The sequence below is a fragment of the Pseudonaja textilis genome, chromosome 1 (assembly GCF_049901715.1).
Source record: "Pseudonaja textilis isolate UNSWEBS1 chromosome 1, rPseTex1.2, whole genome shotgun sequence".
NCBI classification, from domain to species: domain Eukaryota; kingdom Metazoa; phylum Chordata; class Lepidosauria; order Squamata; family Elapidae; genus Pseudonaja; species Pseudonaja textilis.
Genome location: NC_141990.1, coordinates 51,386,945 through 51,401,826, shown reverse-complemented (window position 1 = coordinate 51,401,826; position 14,882 = coordinate 51,386,945). Strand labels below are relative to the sequence as shown.

Sequence of the window (14,882 nt, the reverse complement as noted above, 5' to 3'; positions counted from 1 at the left end):
GACGGGTCCTACAGCGGGTCCTTGAGGATCCAGAGGAGATTCCGAACCAGACGGAGTCCCTCCCGTAGGACTGGCCAAGCTTTGGTATGTCCCACTCTGGATGCTCGCAGCAGCTCTATGAGAAGGGGCATTGGTTCTTACCTGATACGCCTCTTCTCGTGGAGCTGCGTAGAGCATCCAGCCCCACCCTATTGTCACTGTCTGGTGGGGAATCTTGTTTCGGCCAATGGACTAGTTATTAGTTAGGATGAGAACAAGGCCTTTTCCTTCTCGTCTTCGCAAAACTGGGGAACGCTACGGTGGACCACGTGATGGGGGAGGAGCGTTCCTCAATTCAAGCTCAGCCTGTGAGAGCCAAGACTGGAGCACCTCCCACTCTGGATGCTCTACGCAGCTCCACGAGAAGAGGCGTATCAGGTAAGAACCAACGCCCCTTTTCTGTAAATCATGGATTTTGTACCAGTGACTTTAGTTTAGCAATACATTACATATTTATATAAAAGTACTTTTCCTCCCAATGACCCACACAACTAGTTTGATTTTTCATTGCCTGACAAAAAGAGAAAGGGAAGTGCTATAGGATTACAGTACATGGCCTTTTTCTCTCTTTTACAGAGAGAAAAGAATAAATGTGTTTTATTATGTCCAAGACCTCAAAATGAAGCAATACTCCTTTCAGTAGTCTGGCTAATAAATTGAAAAGTAATAAAATTGTGACATCATGTGCCTGCCTTGCTTAGCAATGGCAATCTCAGCACTCCCTAAAGCGGTCATTAACTGAATCCTACTGGTTGTTATGGGGAGGACCCATTCCGATCCAAGCTATTCCTGGCTTGGTCCCTCCTAAACCCAAACATCAGTGAAAGTAAGGGACTACCTCCTCTGCACCGCCTGTCTCCTCTCATCACTGTCCTTTTGGTAGCCCTGCGCTCTGCTGTCTCTGCAGATCATGGGCTCTGCTTGCCCTGTCAGCCCTGAACCCCCAGCTGACCTTTGCCATCTCCTTAGTTCTACTGCCACAGAGGTGGACCAGCCTGGCTCTTTGCAAGGCAGCTGCTTGCTGAGCCAGGCCTTCTTCCCAAGGCTACATGTAGCTTTGTCCAAATTATGTGCTGCTTTCTTGTGCAGCTTTGGAAGGGCAGCAGGGACAATGGAGTGCAAGAAAGCCAAAAGGGCAGAGATGAGAGAGAGCTAAGGAGTATGGGGAATTGAAGTACCCGATGATGGTAAGTGCAAGTGAGCTGTCAAGTGCCCTCATTTTGATCATGTGGCGCTGGAGGCGCTGCAGTAGTCTTAATTATAGGGACCAGACATAACTAAAATTCATTCAGTGTCACCATAACTTTGAAAGGCCACTGAATTAATGGTTGTTAAGGAAGGACTACCTGTGCTAGTATTGAATGACCATGACACATACACTTAGGGCAGGGCAGCCTGTGGGCTGGATGCGTCACATGCAGGCCACGCCTACCTCAGCTCCACTAAGGGGAAAAACATCATGAAACAGCAACATGATGCCACAAGTTTGACACCTGTGACTTAGGATATTTGCAAATAGTGGTTTCTATAGTGAGCATCTTTATACAGATTTGATAATAGCTGCTGGAATAATAACATTTGAACCAACACCATTTTTTCTTCTTTTGGATTGAACATTTGAGGTTCTCTTAATAGCATGCATTAAACCCTCTATGAATATAGTTTTACTAGTTAAGTCATTCATTTGCCTAGAAAGCCAGCATGTCCTGCTTTCCGAGGGGCAGTGCAATGGAATATGGAACCTTTTAAAAGTAAACTTAAAGTACAACGCTGGTTGATAATCAAAATATCATTTTGATTGACAAACCATGTTTAAATTTAGGCATCCCCGCTCCAGTGTAGTGGAGTGACTTATGTCTCCTTCACCATGTTGATGACTCCTCAGAAGTTTGTATTTATTGCAAAATTTTGCTTATTTGACCTTATTCTATTTGACAGTATTGATTTTTTTTTAATGCTGACTGTGTTTTTAAGTATAAGACATGAAGGTAGCCATCTGAAGTATAGTTTTAATTCTGGTATATTAAGTTTGAAATGAGATGTAAATTATATAATACACATTCTACTGACAATTTTAATTTTTATGTAACACCCATTTAAATAAAATCAGTTTAATTATTTAAATCATTGAACAAGATAACCATTTAAAGAATTAAATTGCAATATCTTTACTAGCCAAAAACATAGTTTTATTGAAAATACATTTTTCTTGTTCAGTCAGAATTTTTCTTCAAGCAACCTTCTAAGAGAAACTTCCTAACAGTGAGGACAATTAACCAGTGAAACAGCTTGCCTGCAGAAATCATGGGTGCTCCATCACTGGATGTTTTTAAGAAGAGTCTAGACCAATGGTTGCCAACCGGTGGGCCATGGCCAATGGTGGTCCGCAAGAAAATTTTGGTAGTCTGCAGAGAAATGTCACCCCCCAGAGCACCCCTCTAAGCAATTAATCCAGGCTGCGTGGGAACACAAGGCTGTTCCACCCACATGGCCTGCGGGAACCCTCCCCACCCACTCACTCCTTACCTGGCAAACTTGCCTGGTAAGTTGCTATTTTTCCATCCCCCCCCCCCAACCATCAGCTGTTATGCTGTGCCAGGAGATTTAGATTAGCTAGAAAGCAGAAAACCATTGGATTTCTTGTTTTCTAGCTAATCTTTAGATCTCTGGCTCTGCTTTTAAGCAGAACTGAACCTTCTTTAGGACTGAAGCTTCTACTATTTAGTACAGACTCAGATAGCCAATTTCAGAATGATAGATTTCTGAGTGAATCTATGATTCTGTGAGCAACTCAATCTGCCTGCCTGCTTTGCCTGATTTTGGGTAAAAGTTGCTTTTTTAATAAAAAATTAAATATTTACATAAATATTTATAATATTTACATACAAGGCATGCCCAGCCAGTCACATGACCACCAAGCTACACCCACAAATTAGGCCACGCCCACAGAACTGGTTGTTAAGAAATTTGAATCCCACCCCTGCCTCTGTGTGTTTGTGTATGTGTGTGAAAGAGAGAGAGGGAGAGAGAGAGGTTAGATCAGATCACCAACGTCATCAAGCCACCATCAGTCAAAATTCGTGTTAGTGGTCCCCGAGATTTAAAATTATGAGTTTGGTGGTCCCTGAGGTCCAAAAGTTGGCAACCCCTGATCTAGACAGTCACTTATCTAAAATGGTATAGGTTCTCCTGCTTGAGCAGGGGGCTGGACTAGAAGACCTCCAAGGTCCCTTCCAGTTTATTCTATTCTGTTCTATATATTATTCAGTACTCAGAGCTATAGATTGCATTTTTCAGAAGGTAAATATGATGCTTCTATAAAATGGAATATTGGATGCCTCTGGAAATGAAAGACTGGATTGGAAGTTCTCGGGCATTAAACTGCTTCCCAGGGCCCTTGCTGCTACTTACTTTTTTTCCTCTCCAAAAAATAGATCTAAAGATGAGATTTCACTCTATGGCATTTATGTGGTAGAATCAAGTTCCAGTGTATGTGCTCTGCATATGCTGTTCAGCAGTCTATTGTTGAGTCTTTTGAGGGATGTTATATGCACATCTGTCATAAGATGTCATACATTTGCTTTCTCCTTTTCTTTGAACCCACATGAAACTGGATGTTTCAAATAGATCATTAGTCAATATTAGGCTAGATGAAGGCCAAGGTGATTTATGTTTTTTTGCAAACAATATATAGACTTGTTTGGGATATATGTGCACAACTTTATTTGTAGGCTTGAGTAATTTTATATTGGCTATAGTCACTTTAAAATTCCTGGTTATGGTCAGTGGCTACAGCGAACAGGACATTAATGTAATTATATTGCCATTTGGATTGAAATTTAGAATTATTCTTTCTCGGGATGGTAAACTTACCCAATTGCCACACAATTCTTTGAAATTTTCTGCAAAAGAAATTTAGTTACCTTATATGGAACTTCTGAAGACGACAACATGATTATACCAGAAAATGTGAAATGGCATCTTCATGACCAATTTTCTCTCTTAAAACATGCAATTGTTGTGTCAGGCTGTACTTGAAAATTACGTATTTTAAAACTCTTTTTAAAGGTGCTATTAATTCTGTTTCAAACTTTGATCTGGAGCATGAGACATGTTAATAAATGAATTATAATTAATCAAGAGCAGTGTAATAATTTACTGTTAATAATAATTAATAACCTTAACATTTGATCACAGTGACACTTGGTTTTATTCAATACTTTTGTTCTGTCAATGGAAATTATTTTTCCTTATCCCCCCTTTGCAATCAGTTGAATTTGAGGCATAGTTGGTGGAGGCAAGCAGCAATAGGAAATAGCAAATTAAGATATAGAAGTATCCTTCCTTAATGCTCACTTTCTAAAAGCATGTTCATGTTGATTAATATTAGTATTGATTAATTATGTGCCATCAAGTTAGTGTTAAACATTAATGACCGTATAGAGGAGGAGCCTTGGTGGCGCAGTGGTTAAATGCAGTATTGCAGGCAAGCTGCCCACAGCCTGGAGTTCAATCCTGATGAGGCTCAAGGTTGACTCAGCCTTCCATCCTTCTGAGATCCGTAAAAAGCCATCCATTGAGTGCCATTAAGCACTATGGGGCAGTATACAAGTCTAAATGCTGTTGCTACTGTTATATAGGTAGACCTCTTTCAAGATGTCCAGTTATGACTATGGGTCTTGAGGTCTCCCAATGGTGCTCCCACTTCAATTGTAATTGAGTTCATCTGCTTTGTTGCTGATTGCCCCCTTTTATTTTCTTCTACCAAGGGACTGGGTCTTTGCATAATATGTATAAAATATGGCAGTTTGAACTGGTCATTTATGAGACCAGTCTAGAGAAGTCTAGATCAGTTTGTTCTGTGTTCATTCCCCCCGGCTTTTCATGGTATTCTCAAGAGTGATCTCTGACACCAAAGTTTAAAAATGTCACTATTCTTCCTGTCCTGCTTTTTCAAAGTCCAGCTTTCAGTTCCACAGCAAAAATCATTGCTTGCATAATTCTGACCTTTGTAAGTATCTCAATATTTGTTCCTGGACTTTACTGTTTCCCTACCAAGTGCTGATCTGTGGTGTATTTCTTTACTGCTGGTTCCTTTATTGTTGATAGTTTGTCCTGAGAGGCAAAATTTAACTACCACTTCAGAGTTTTCATTGTCAGTTTTATGGTTGTTGTCATTCTTTATATTAAATTGTAGTCTTATGCTTTTTTTCATTGTGTTCCTTGATTTTTATCACTAGTGCTTAAAAGTCATTTTCATTTTCACCTATATCAGAGCAATGTCCACAGAACAGTGCAGATTATTGATGTTTCTTCTTCCAGTTTTAAAGCTACACTCATAATCTTATAATCCAGCTTTCCATAATATATATTTTCAGTATATTGTTTGAATAAATAAGAGGGAAGGTATACCCTTGCCTCACTTTGCTGACCTGGATCCTCCCTGTTTTACTTTATTCTGTGGGAGAGTGAAATTCTGGGATTCTCATTCCACAGCCTTATATTATTGGCACAATTGAAAGCCTTTCTATAATCAATATTACATATTGATTTATTTTTGGCATCTATTAGCTTCTTCATTTATTTAGAATATAAAGTCCCTTGTTCTTCAGCCTTTTTAAATATCAGCTTGAACATTGGACAGCTATTCCTTAAGATATCTGAGGATATTTTTTGTTCTGAAAGCTGTGATTGTGAAGTGTGATAAATGTTGGTGCTTTGTCATCTCACTTTGAATGGAGATTGCTGGGGAGATAATATAAATATAATTTGTGCTTTGATAAATTAACACTTTTTAAAAACTTTCCGGAGGTGAGCATCTTTCAGTGCAGTCCTAAACATGTGTACTGTGAAATGAACTCTGCTTCTTTATAGAAGACACAGACAGGATTATGTTATAAACAAAAATCAGTGTGTTGATAAATCTCTATGGAATATCAAAAATATTCCTTCTGTTCTTGAACAGCAGAAAATTTTAATTACAATTTGTATGTGAGTTCTATCGCTCATGGAGATTACTGTGAATGGCAGAGGGTAAGAGTTAAGGGCTTTATGCTTACTTAAGAAATAAAGGGGAAAAATCCCTCATCTTACTCAGTAACAGAATAATTTAAACAGTTATAGTGAATTTCCTCTGGTGCTCCACCTAATTTATATCAGTTTCCTTTCTTACAATTGTGGCTAGATGCCAAATCAACATCAACTGTTTTGTAGTAACTGAGGAAACAAAAATATACACAGACCCACAGATGTTGACAGAGAAATATTAAGTTTGTCATTCTCTTAAGGTTTACTTTAAATGCAGAGAAATAAAATCCTGTGCAATCTTACGGAATGTGAAGATGCATTTTTCTTTTGGTAGCTTAGGTTAGTTTTAATATTGTGTACTATACCTTGGTATCTAAGCAAATTACCAACATTGAATAATAAGGAGTACTAAAAGATATATAAAAACATTTCTCACTTGATAGTTATCCTATGAAGAAGAACAGCTATAAACATGTTGATGGTAATGTAGAACATATAGTTGTTTTGTATAATATTAACCAAGGGTAGGATTCAACTGGTGTTATTACCAATTCGGTGATTACATTTTTCTACGCGTGCATGTAATACAGCTAAAGCTGTGCCGCCTGGACAGCTGATAAGCACTGTGCGCAGGTGCGTAGCGTTTGAAAAAACCCCTTTTTACTGCTTTTTTAACCTCAGCTGTGCTGCACAAAGCAGCTGAGGTTGAAAAACCAGGAAATAAACATCAGGTAAGAGGGCGGGCAGGTGGGCCAAACAGCAGCAGACATAGAACCGGTTCCGTGTCTGCTGTTCTTCAGAGCTACCAGTTCTATGGAGCCAGGCAGAACCGGTAGCATCCCACCCCTGATATTACCCCTGTTTTACATATCTTGCTATGAGAGAAGCAAATTTTGTATAGTAGGATAATCTTTAGGAACTATTACAAAACATTGCTATTATATATACTTTATAAACATATTAATCAAAAAGTGTATTCTATAGCATTGAAATTTTTCGATATTTTATATAGCACTAGCTCAATTTATAACAGTCTGTCCAATCACACTGGGCCAATAAAGAATTCTGTTCTGTTCTGTACTGTACTGTACTGTAACTCATGAGAGGAATAATGTTGAAATAGAATTTGATAATATAATTAGGCCATTCTTCCAAGATAGCCCACAGCAGTTGTGACAGTATCCAGGTATTTCTTTAGTTCCTAATAGCAGTCCTGAAAAGCACTGTTTTGATATCCTTTTTGCATAGAAAAAAATGTTAATATAGGGGAGTGCATGACAAAAAGGCAATGTTTCCTTAGCTTATGAAGGGAGTAGAAAAACATTTTGTGATAAGGCCTTTTTATAGTTAAATGGACATTAATTAAAGATGTTTTTGAAAATATTTTCTTTATATTACCTTCTGCTGTTCATGTTTTTTTTTAATATTCTGTGCCACGAAAAGAAAAAAACCCAAAATCTTCTTTTTCTAAATATTAGTTTCTATGATATTTTAAATATAGGATACCAGAGATGTCATTGTAATGCTGCATTTCAGAGTTAGCTATTGTTTGTATCTGAAATGTCTATTTTGAATTGGAATCTTGAGTAGGTTTTGTGTTTGCAAAGAACTTAGAACTTTGTAGAACTAAGAAGCATTTTAATCTTTGTGTGTTCCCACTGTCTTTAAAGTATAGAAATTTACTCATCCTATAAACAAGGATCTCAACCTTTTTGGTTCCGTGGACTAGTGATAGCTTTGGTTATTTTGGTGGCAGTGGGAAATGGTTTCACATTGCACAACCTAAATCATCTACAAGCAAATTGTGTGCTTGTCCGCCACTCTATAGTAAGGGTCCCCAATTTCTGGGCCATGCCCCAGTAACGGATCACAGCCCAGAGATTGGGGACCCTTGCTATAGAGTTCCTTGACAGCAACATTGCCTGGGAGTATTCCCTATATCAGGGGTCTCCAATCTTGGCAACTTTAAGACTTGTGGACTTCAACTCCCAGAGTTCCTCAGCCAACTTGCTGGCTGAGGAACTCTGGGAGTTGAAGTCCACAAGTCTTAAAGTTGCCAAGGTTGGAGACCCCTGCCCTATATCCCTTAAATTTCTTTCTTACTTACCAGATTCAGTAGGACTTGATCTTATTTTATTTTGTTTTCCTTTCCTTTGATAATATCTCTCTGAGTTGTGAGACCCTTCTCTGGTTCTTTTTCACAAGTGTCTGATTCATGGGAGTAATCTCCGCTCAACATGTTTTCACCAAACAGGCTCAATGGAATTAGTTACTATTTTTTCAGATACTACTACTGGAGCAGATATTAAAGGACACTGATAATATTGCTAGAAATTTACCATCGAATCTTTTGCTATGTCCTAAATTGGCTCCAGAATGTTACAATAAGCTTCTGTTTGGACCTTAATGTTAATGATACAACATGATGCCTTTTTTTGGTGCTGAGGTATGGATATCTCTTGCCTAGTTTTAATGTTTGTTTCTATTCTCAATCATTGATTTCCATGCTGACTATTCTCTCAGGACCTTAATAACAAACTTGAATAAAGTAGTTCAAGCTACCTTTTTGTTGTGGTTTGCCGGCAGCAGGTGTGGATGGCAAAGGTCTCTGACAGCGAGGACGAAAGGCAACCAGTCAGGGAGGCTGGTGAGGACTCAGATGAGGAGTGGGAGTGGGGTGGTGCCTTCAGAGCTTTTGGAATCTAGCAGCAGTGATGCAGAGGGCCCCGGGGAGCCTGTTCCCAGTGCGCGTGTGTGCAGGGCTGCTCGAAGGACAGAGCAGCTGAAGCAGCAAGGGCGACTCGCGAGTAAGGCTGGAAGGTAATGGCCACTCCCATAAGGGATATAAACCAGCCCTCGGGGATGTGTTCTTTGCAGGAATCAAAGAAGTTCTTTAGATTCAGAGTCCTCGTTGAAGCCCTGCTTACTCCGATTTGTTTTTAAAACTTCCATCGTTGGATATTTATCAGCAATTAGACTTCTGTTCTTGGTAGCCTTTCACAACCTTGAAAAGGCTTGCTTTTATCTCGGACAATTAGGTTTAAATGTCTTTTGGCTGGGAATGCACTAATTCCCAGCACCAATTTAAAAAAGGTTTGTTTTTATACACAGTTTGTGTTTGTTTAATTTGAACAAGGCTTGGGTCAGAACACTTTTACAGATTTCAATATCTTCCTATAGTGTTAAGAAATCAAAGATGCATAGAAGATTAATCTAAATTCTGTAGAACATAGTGATCCAGAAGAAAAGAAGGATAGCAAAGGCATTCAGTGGGATTTTTGATGCCAACAACCTTTGTTAAGAGAGTATTGCCCCATTTTACGACTTTTCTTGCCATATTTGTTAAGTGAATCACTGAAGTCACTAAATTAGTAACATGGCTGTTAAGTGAATCTGGTTTCCTAATTGACTTTGATTATCAGAAGGTTGCAAAAGGTTATCACATGACACTGCAACTGTCATACATGTGAGTCTGTTGTTAAGCATCAGAATGTAAGTCATGTGACCATGGGGATTCTGCAGTGGTCGTAAGTGTGTCATAAGTCACTTTTTTCAGGTGCCATTGTAACTTCAAATGGTCACTAAGTGAAGTGTTGTAGGACTACCCGTACAAGCTATTAAATCCACTGCTGAAAGGGAGAGATATGACCAGTTATTAATACAGAGACCACAGTAGGAACATAATGAGCGCTTTCCCTATGGGTGACCATTATTTTTATTTGCTAGGTTATGGACTACAAGTGACATTAGTTTTACTGGGAGGCACCAAATAATATTTTACCTGGTATACGTAATGATTGCAATCATAAGCCATTGCAACTTATGGGCTGAGCATGCCTATATGGAGAGTCATCTTGATATTGGCAGGTGCAGGTTCCATTCTTCTTGGGACATAATCTCTTATAATTCAGCCTGGGGCTTATCTATACATGTTATTTGTGATGACACACAATACTATGATCCTATTCCACATATTAGAAACAGTATTGTTATGTCAGTCCTTCAAGTTGGGCAGCGTATGAGTTGAAATTATAATTATTTAAATTATAATTATATGTGATTGAAATTATAATTATTAATTACAATAATAATATAACCTGGTATAACCTGGTGAAGAAACACAACACAGAGTTGTCAGAGTTTGTCTCTGCCTCATCTTATACCAAACAGTGAAGTGGATCTATTTTGATTGTCTGCCTCATGCTTTCCATTTCCAATAATGAGAGGTTGGAGAATAGGCAAAAATTATCTAAGACCACAAACCTAAGAGATGGTCTCTTCAGCAAGGGATGCATGTGGCATTTTTTAAGATAGCAGGGAGAACTTTTTTTGCTATTATTTGACATTGGATTAAAGTTATGGTTATGCTGCGATTAGGAAATACTTTAAATAGGTTTCAGGCAAAAAATTACACAGAGTTGAAGAGCTTCAATTAAAGAGTTTCAATTTAAGAATTTAGAAGGACATTCATTTCTTTAGGACAGTGCAGTAAATTATATACCAAAATAACACGTCAGGGAAACTGGCAATACAATTTTTGCATTGAATAGCATATTTAGTCTCAACATATGTTAACACTTAGCGTGTTTTTCTTGATTTGGAAACTTCAGCAGGGTTAGCTTGGTTAGTAGATGGAAGTAGCGAGACTTCCAACAAATATCAAAGTTGTAATGTAAACAAGAAAACTGAAAAAAAAAATATCCCAGCAAAAAGCTCTTACAAACTAATTTTACAGCTGGCAGGAAGATCACATTAATCTGCAAGACCTCGATTTGACCTCGATTTGAAGGAAAAGTTACCTTTTTAGCTCACATATCTTTAATGTAGATGTCTCCCATTTTAATTTCTACTTTCCTATAGCCACTTGTTTTTCCTGTTATACTCTTTATTCAAGTCCTACAGACTTCTCTTTACTGAGGTCTATACAAGTAGTCTTCAACTTATGGCCACAATTTAGCCCAGAATTTATGTTGCTAAATGAGAAATTTGTTAAGTGAATTTTGTCTCATTTTACGACTTTTCTTGCAGCATTTGTTAAGTGAATCACTGCAGTTGTTAAATTAGTAGCACGGTGGTTAAGTGAATCTGGGTTCCCCATTGACTTTGCCCCGGGACTTTGCAATTGTCATAAATATGAGTCAGTTGCCAAGCATCTTCATGTAAATCACGTGACCATGGGGATGCTGTAATGGTCATAAATGTGAAAAATAGTCATAAGTGACTTTTTCAGTAATGTTGTACCTTTGATCAGTCACTAAGTGAACTATTGTAAGTTGAGGACTACCTGTATTCAGCAGTGATGCAATTGGCACATGGACAGGCAAGTATTTAGGCAATGTGAGAACAAGCATTTTTAAAGTGGATTTTCAATAATGTAGATTTAGGGAAGGAACATAAATGCCACACTGAATATGATCAAATCTAATAAAATAGTGGTTTCATAATGTGGATGCATGTATTTAATAGAACCTTACAAGCAGAACATAAATACAGCATCTCTATCGTGTATTCCCAACTATTGACGTGTGCTATCTCTGATACTGAAGTCAATAGTTAAGCATTGTGACTAGAATTGGTCTTAATTTTTTAAAACATCAAAACAAGATGTAGTTTCTATTAATTAGCTGTTTTCAAATGTAAAAATTTACTGTTCACCTACCCTCTAAATATTATTGATCAGTGGCAAATCTAATAAAGTAGAAGATACAAGACTTGGCATAAGTTAAGGAATAGTTATTATTATTACTATATGGAGAGATGCAGTTGTAAAGATCCATGATTTTATAACTAACCCATGATATGCTGATATGGTTGATAGGAAAATGATTATAAGATGGATATATACTCACTCAACATGCTGCAGTTAAAAACAAGCTACTGTGAAGAACTCCCCATATTTATTTAGAAGACTCTTAGTCTAGCTACCAATAATATGGTAGCTTGTTTAAAAAGAAACATTTTTTCTCTATCTCTTTCTTGAATTAATGGATTCTAACGGAATAAACTGTGAATGCATGTGTTACTTAGAGTAATCTTCCCTAGCCTAGTGCTTTGTAGATCGGGGCTATTGGATATAGGCAGCATAAAACTGAATGAACACTAGGTGATTGAAGAGGCATATTTTGCATTCAAACACTTTGCTGACAATCTAATGGTTATCTGAATTTTTGTAGACTAGAACCAGTATCCATACTCCATATATATTGTAGAACTTTGGTCAGCATATCAAAAGGATATCTTCTATATATTTCAAAGTTTAAAATACATATTTAAAATATTACTGTATAGAATTTGTGTTTTGTACTCTCACTTGAAAAGGTAGTAAGAGGAGTGAAATCAAGGGGCTGTGTGTACATGACATTTGTATTTTTTTCTAAAAGTTTGGTAGAGAAATTAATATTTAGTAAAATGAGGTGACTGATTTTTCCAACATCATCAATGTGCAGCAATATATATATTTAATGGGAAATGTTTTATATATGAATAAAACATTGGAACTTCTATAATTTAGGTTATAAATGTTACTCATTGAACACAACTGTTCTCTTCCAGATGTTTCTTACAGTGTACCTCACTAACAACGAACAACACTTCACAGAGGTACCAGTCACTCCAGAAACTACTTGCAAAGATGTTGTAGATTTATGCAAAGAGCCCGGTGAGACTGAATGTCATCTGGCAGAAGTATGGTGTGGGTTAGGTATGTATATCATGGTTGCTTTCATTTGTGTGGCCATTTATAGAATTATCTTTATTATGAAATCACTTTTAATTAAATAGGATCATAAACTGTTCAATGTTTGTGACACTTTTAGAAAGATTGCTTTCTTGGTTGTGAATAGCCTGTTTCCATATTATGGTAGTCTGGATGATCCATTAGCAGTCTGAGTTGAAATCCTATTTTAGCTACATTCTTCTACATTCTTCTCCTACATTCTACATTCTTCTCCTAATAAGGTTTCTATGCATCTTTGATGCAAATATGAAGCACTCTCTCCTGTTTTTCTGTTTCTCATTGGCAACATTTATCCTTATTCACAAACAGAGCTAGAGAAACTACAGTACACATAGCACCTCACTCTGAGGTTTTGTAATATTGGAGAACTTTTTCTTTCTAGAAATAAATAAATGGTACATGTCTAGGGTAGGGTGTTGTTTTTTTGCCTAATATATCTTAAGATAGCAAAATGGATGTAAAATGCATCAACCTCCCTAAGAAGATCATTCCATAACTACGAAACAAACTTCCTTCTCTACCCATAAAGCTCATGTCCAATAAAGATTATTAGGGTGCTACAATGCAAATGTGACGATGAAAAGCTTGCCTTTAATCCAGATGAATGCTAAATCAAATAGAAAATACAATTTGATTGATAAGTACAGAGTAATATCTATTTTGACAAAAAATCCACCCCTCTAATTTCATATACTGTACAGTATATGCTGATGGGGCCTAGGTTTTCTGTAGACAATGGATAGGTTCATAAACGATGCAAGAAAGATTCAGAGTAAAGATAAATGTGGTGGTGTAGTGGTTGGAGTGCAGTATTGCAGGCTACTTCTGCTTATTGCCGGCTGCCTGCAATTTGGCAGTTCAAATCTCACCAGGCTCCAGGTTGACTCAGCCTCCCATCCTTCCGAGGTGGGTAAAACGAGGACCCAGTTTTGGGGGGGCAGTATGCTGACTCTGTAAACTGCTTAGAGAAGGCTGTAAAGCACAGTGAAGTAGCATATAAGTCTAAGTGCTATTGCTAAACATTGCAAACTTTTGTAATATATGTAAATCTACAGATAGTCCTCTACTTGCTAGCACAATTGAGCCCCACATTTCTGTTGTTAAGTGAAACATTTGTTAAGTGAGTTTGGCCCCATTTTACGACCTTTCTTGCCACAGTTGTTAGGTGAACCTGGCTTCCCCATTGACTTTGCTTGTTAAAAGGTCACCAAAGGTGATCACATGACCTTGGGACACAGCAACAGTCATAAATATAAACCAGTTGCCAAGCATCTGAACTTTGATCACATGTTGATGGGGATACTGCAAAGGTCATAACCACGAAAAATGGTCATGTCACTCTTTTCAGTGCTGTTGCAATTCTGAAGAGTCACTAAATGAGTGACTTGTAAGTCTCGGACTACTTGTATAATGTCCATATGTAGAATACTATGTACAGTTTTGGTCCTAGATATGAAAAAGCTATAATAGACCTGGAAAAATTGCACAGGAGAACAACCAGAATGGTCTTCAACACCTGTTTTATGAGAAAAGATTAGATTTGGGTGTTTGTAGTTTAAAAAAAGAGTCAGGTGGTGGAAGGTAAGGATTCAACCATCTATGACATGGAAAAAGGGCAGAGAGATTTTTTTTCCCCCACCACCTTTCAAAACGCTGGGACCAGGAATCAGAAATAACTGCAAAATGATGGCCACTAATTTGGATAGCTTTAAAAATTGATTGGACAAATGCATGGTGAACAAATATTTCAAGTCCTGGGATTGTGGTTGTCAAACGAGGTGATCACTTAATGACCTCAACAATTTATAATCACAATTCTGGGCTCAATTGTGGTCGTAATTTGGGGAGTACCTATGTATCTTATGTGAAGTAAGTAGAGAAAACATCACTTCATACTTTTTGTATCTGTCGCGAATCTTTAAAATAACTCAGAAGAAAATATTTAGCGTACATTCCCAGTCTAGAATTTTTAAACTATATTGTAGTGTGGTAATGAATGAAGGCTATTTGAGCATAGTGTTGTGCTGGGCATGCTGACTTATTCAGCTTGTCACAGCAGAACAGGTTAGTTTGTCTTGTC

General features: G+C 37.6%; 1 protein-coding gene across 3 annotated transcripts in view; it reads left to right on the top strand.

The window, feature by feature from the left end:
• The window catches only part of TP53BP2 (tumor protein p53 binding protein 2), a 65,733-nt gene that overhangs the window by 27,540 nt on the left and 23,311 nt on the right, over positions 1 to 14,882 (top strand). For all 3 annotated transcript variants that reach the window (XM_087934095.1, XM_087934076.1, XM_087934084.1), the window contains exon 2: positions 12,619 to 12,766. In XM_087934095.1, the coding sequence (XP_087790221.1) occupies positions 12,619 to 12,766 (148 nt within the window). The remainder of the gene's footprint in view (positions 1 to 12,618; positions 12,767 to 14,882) is intronic.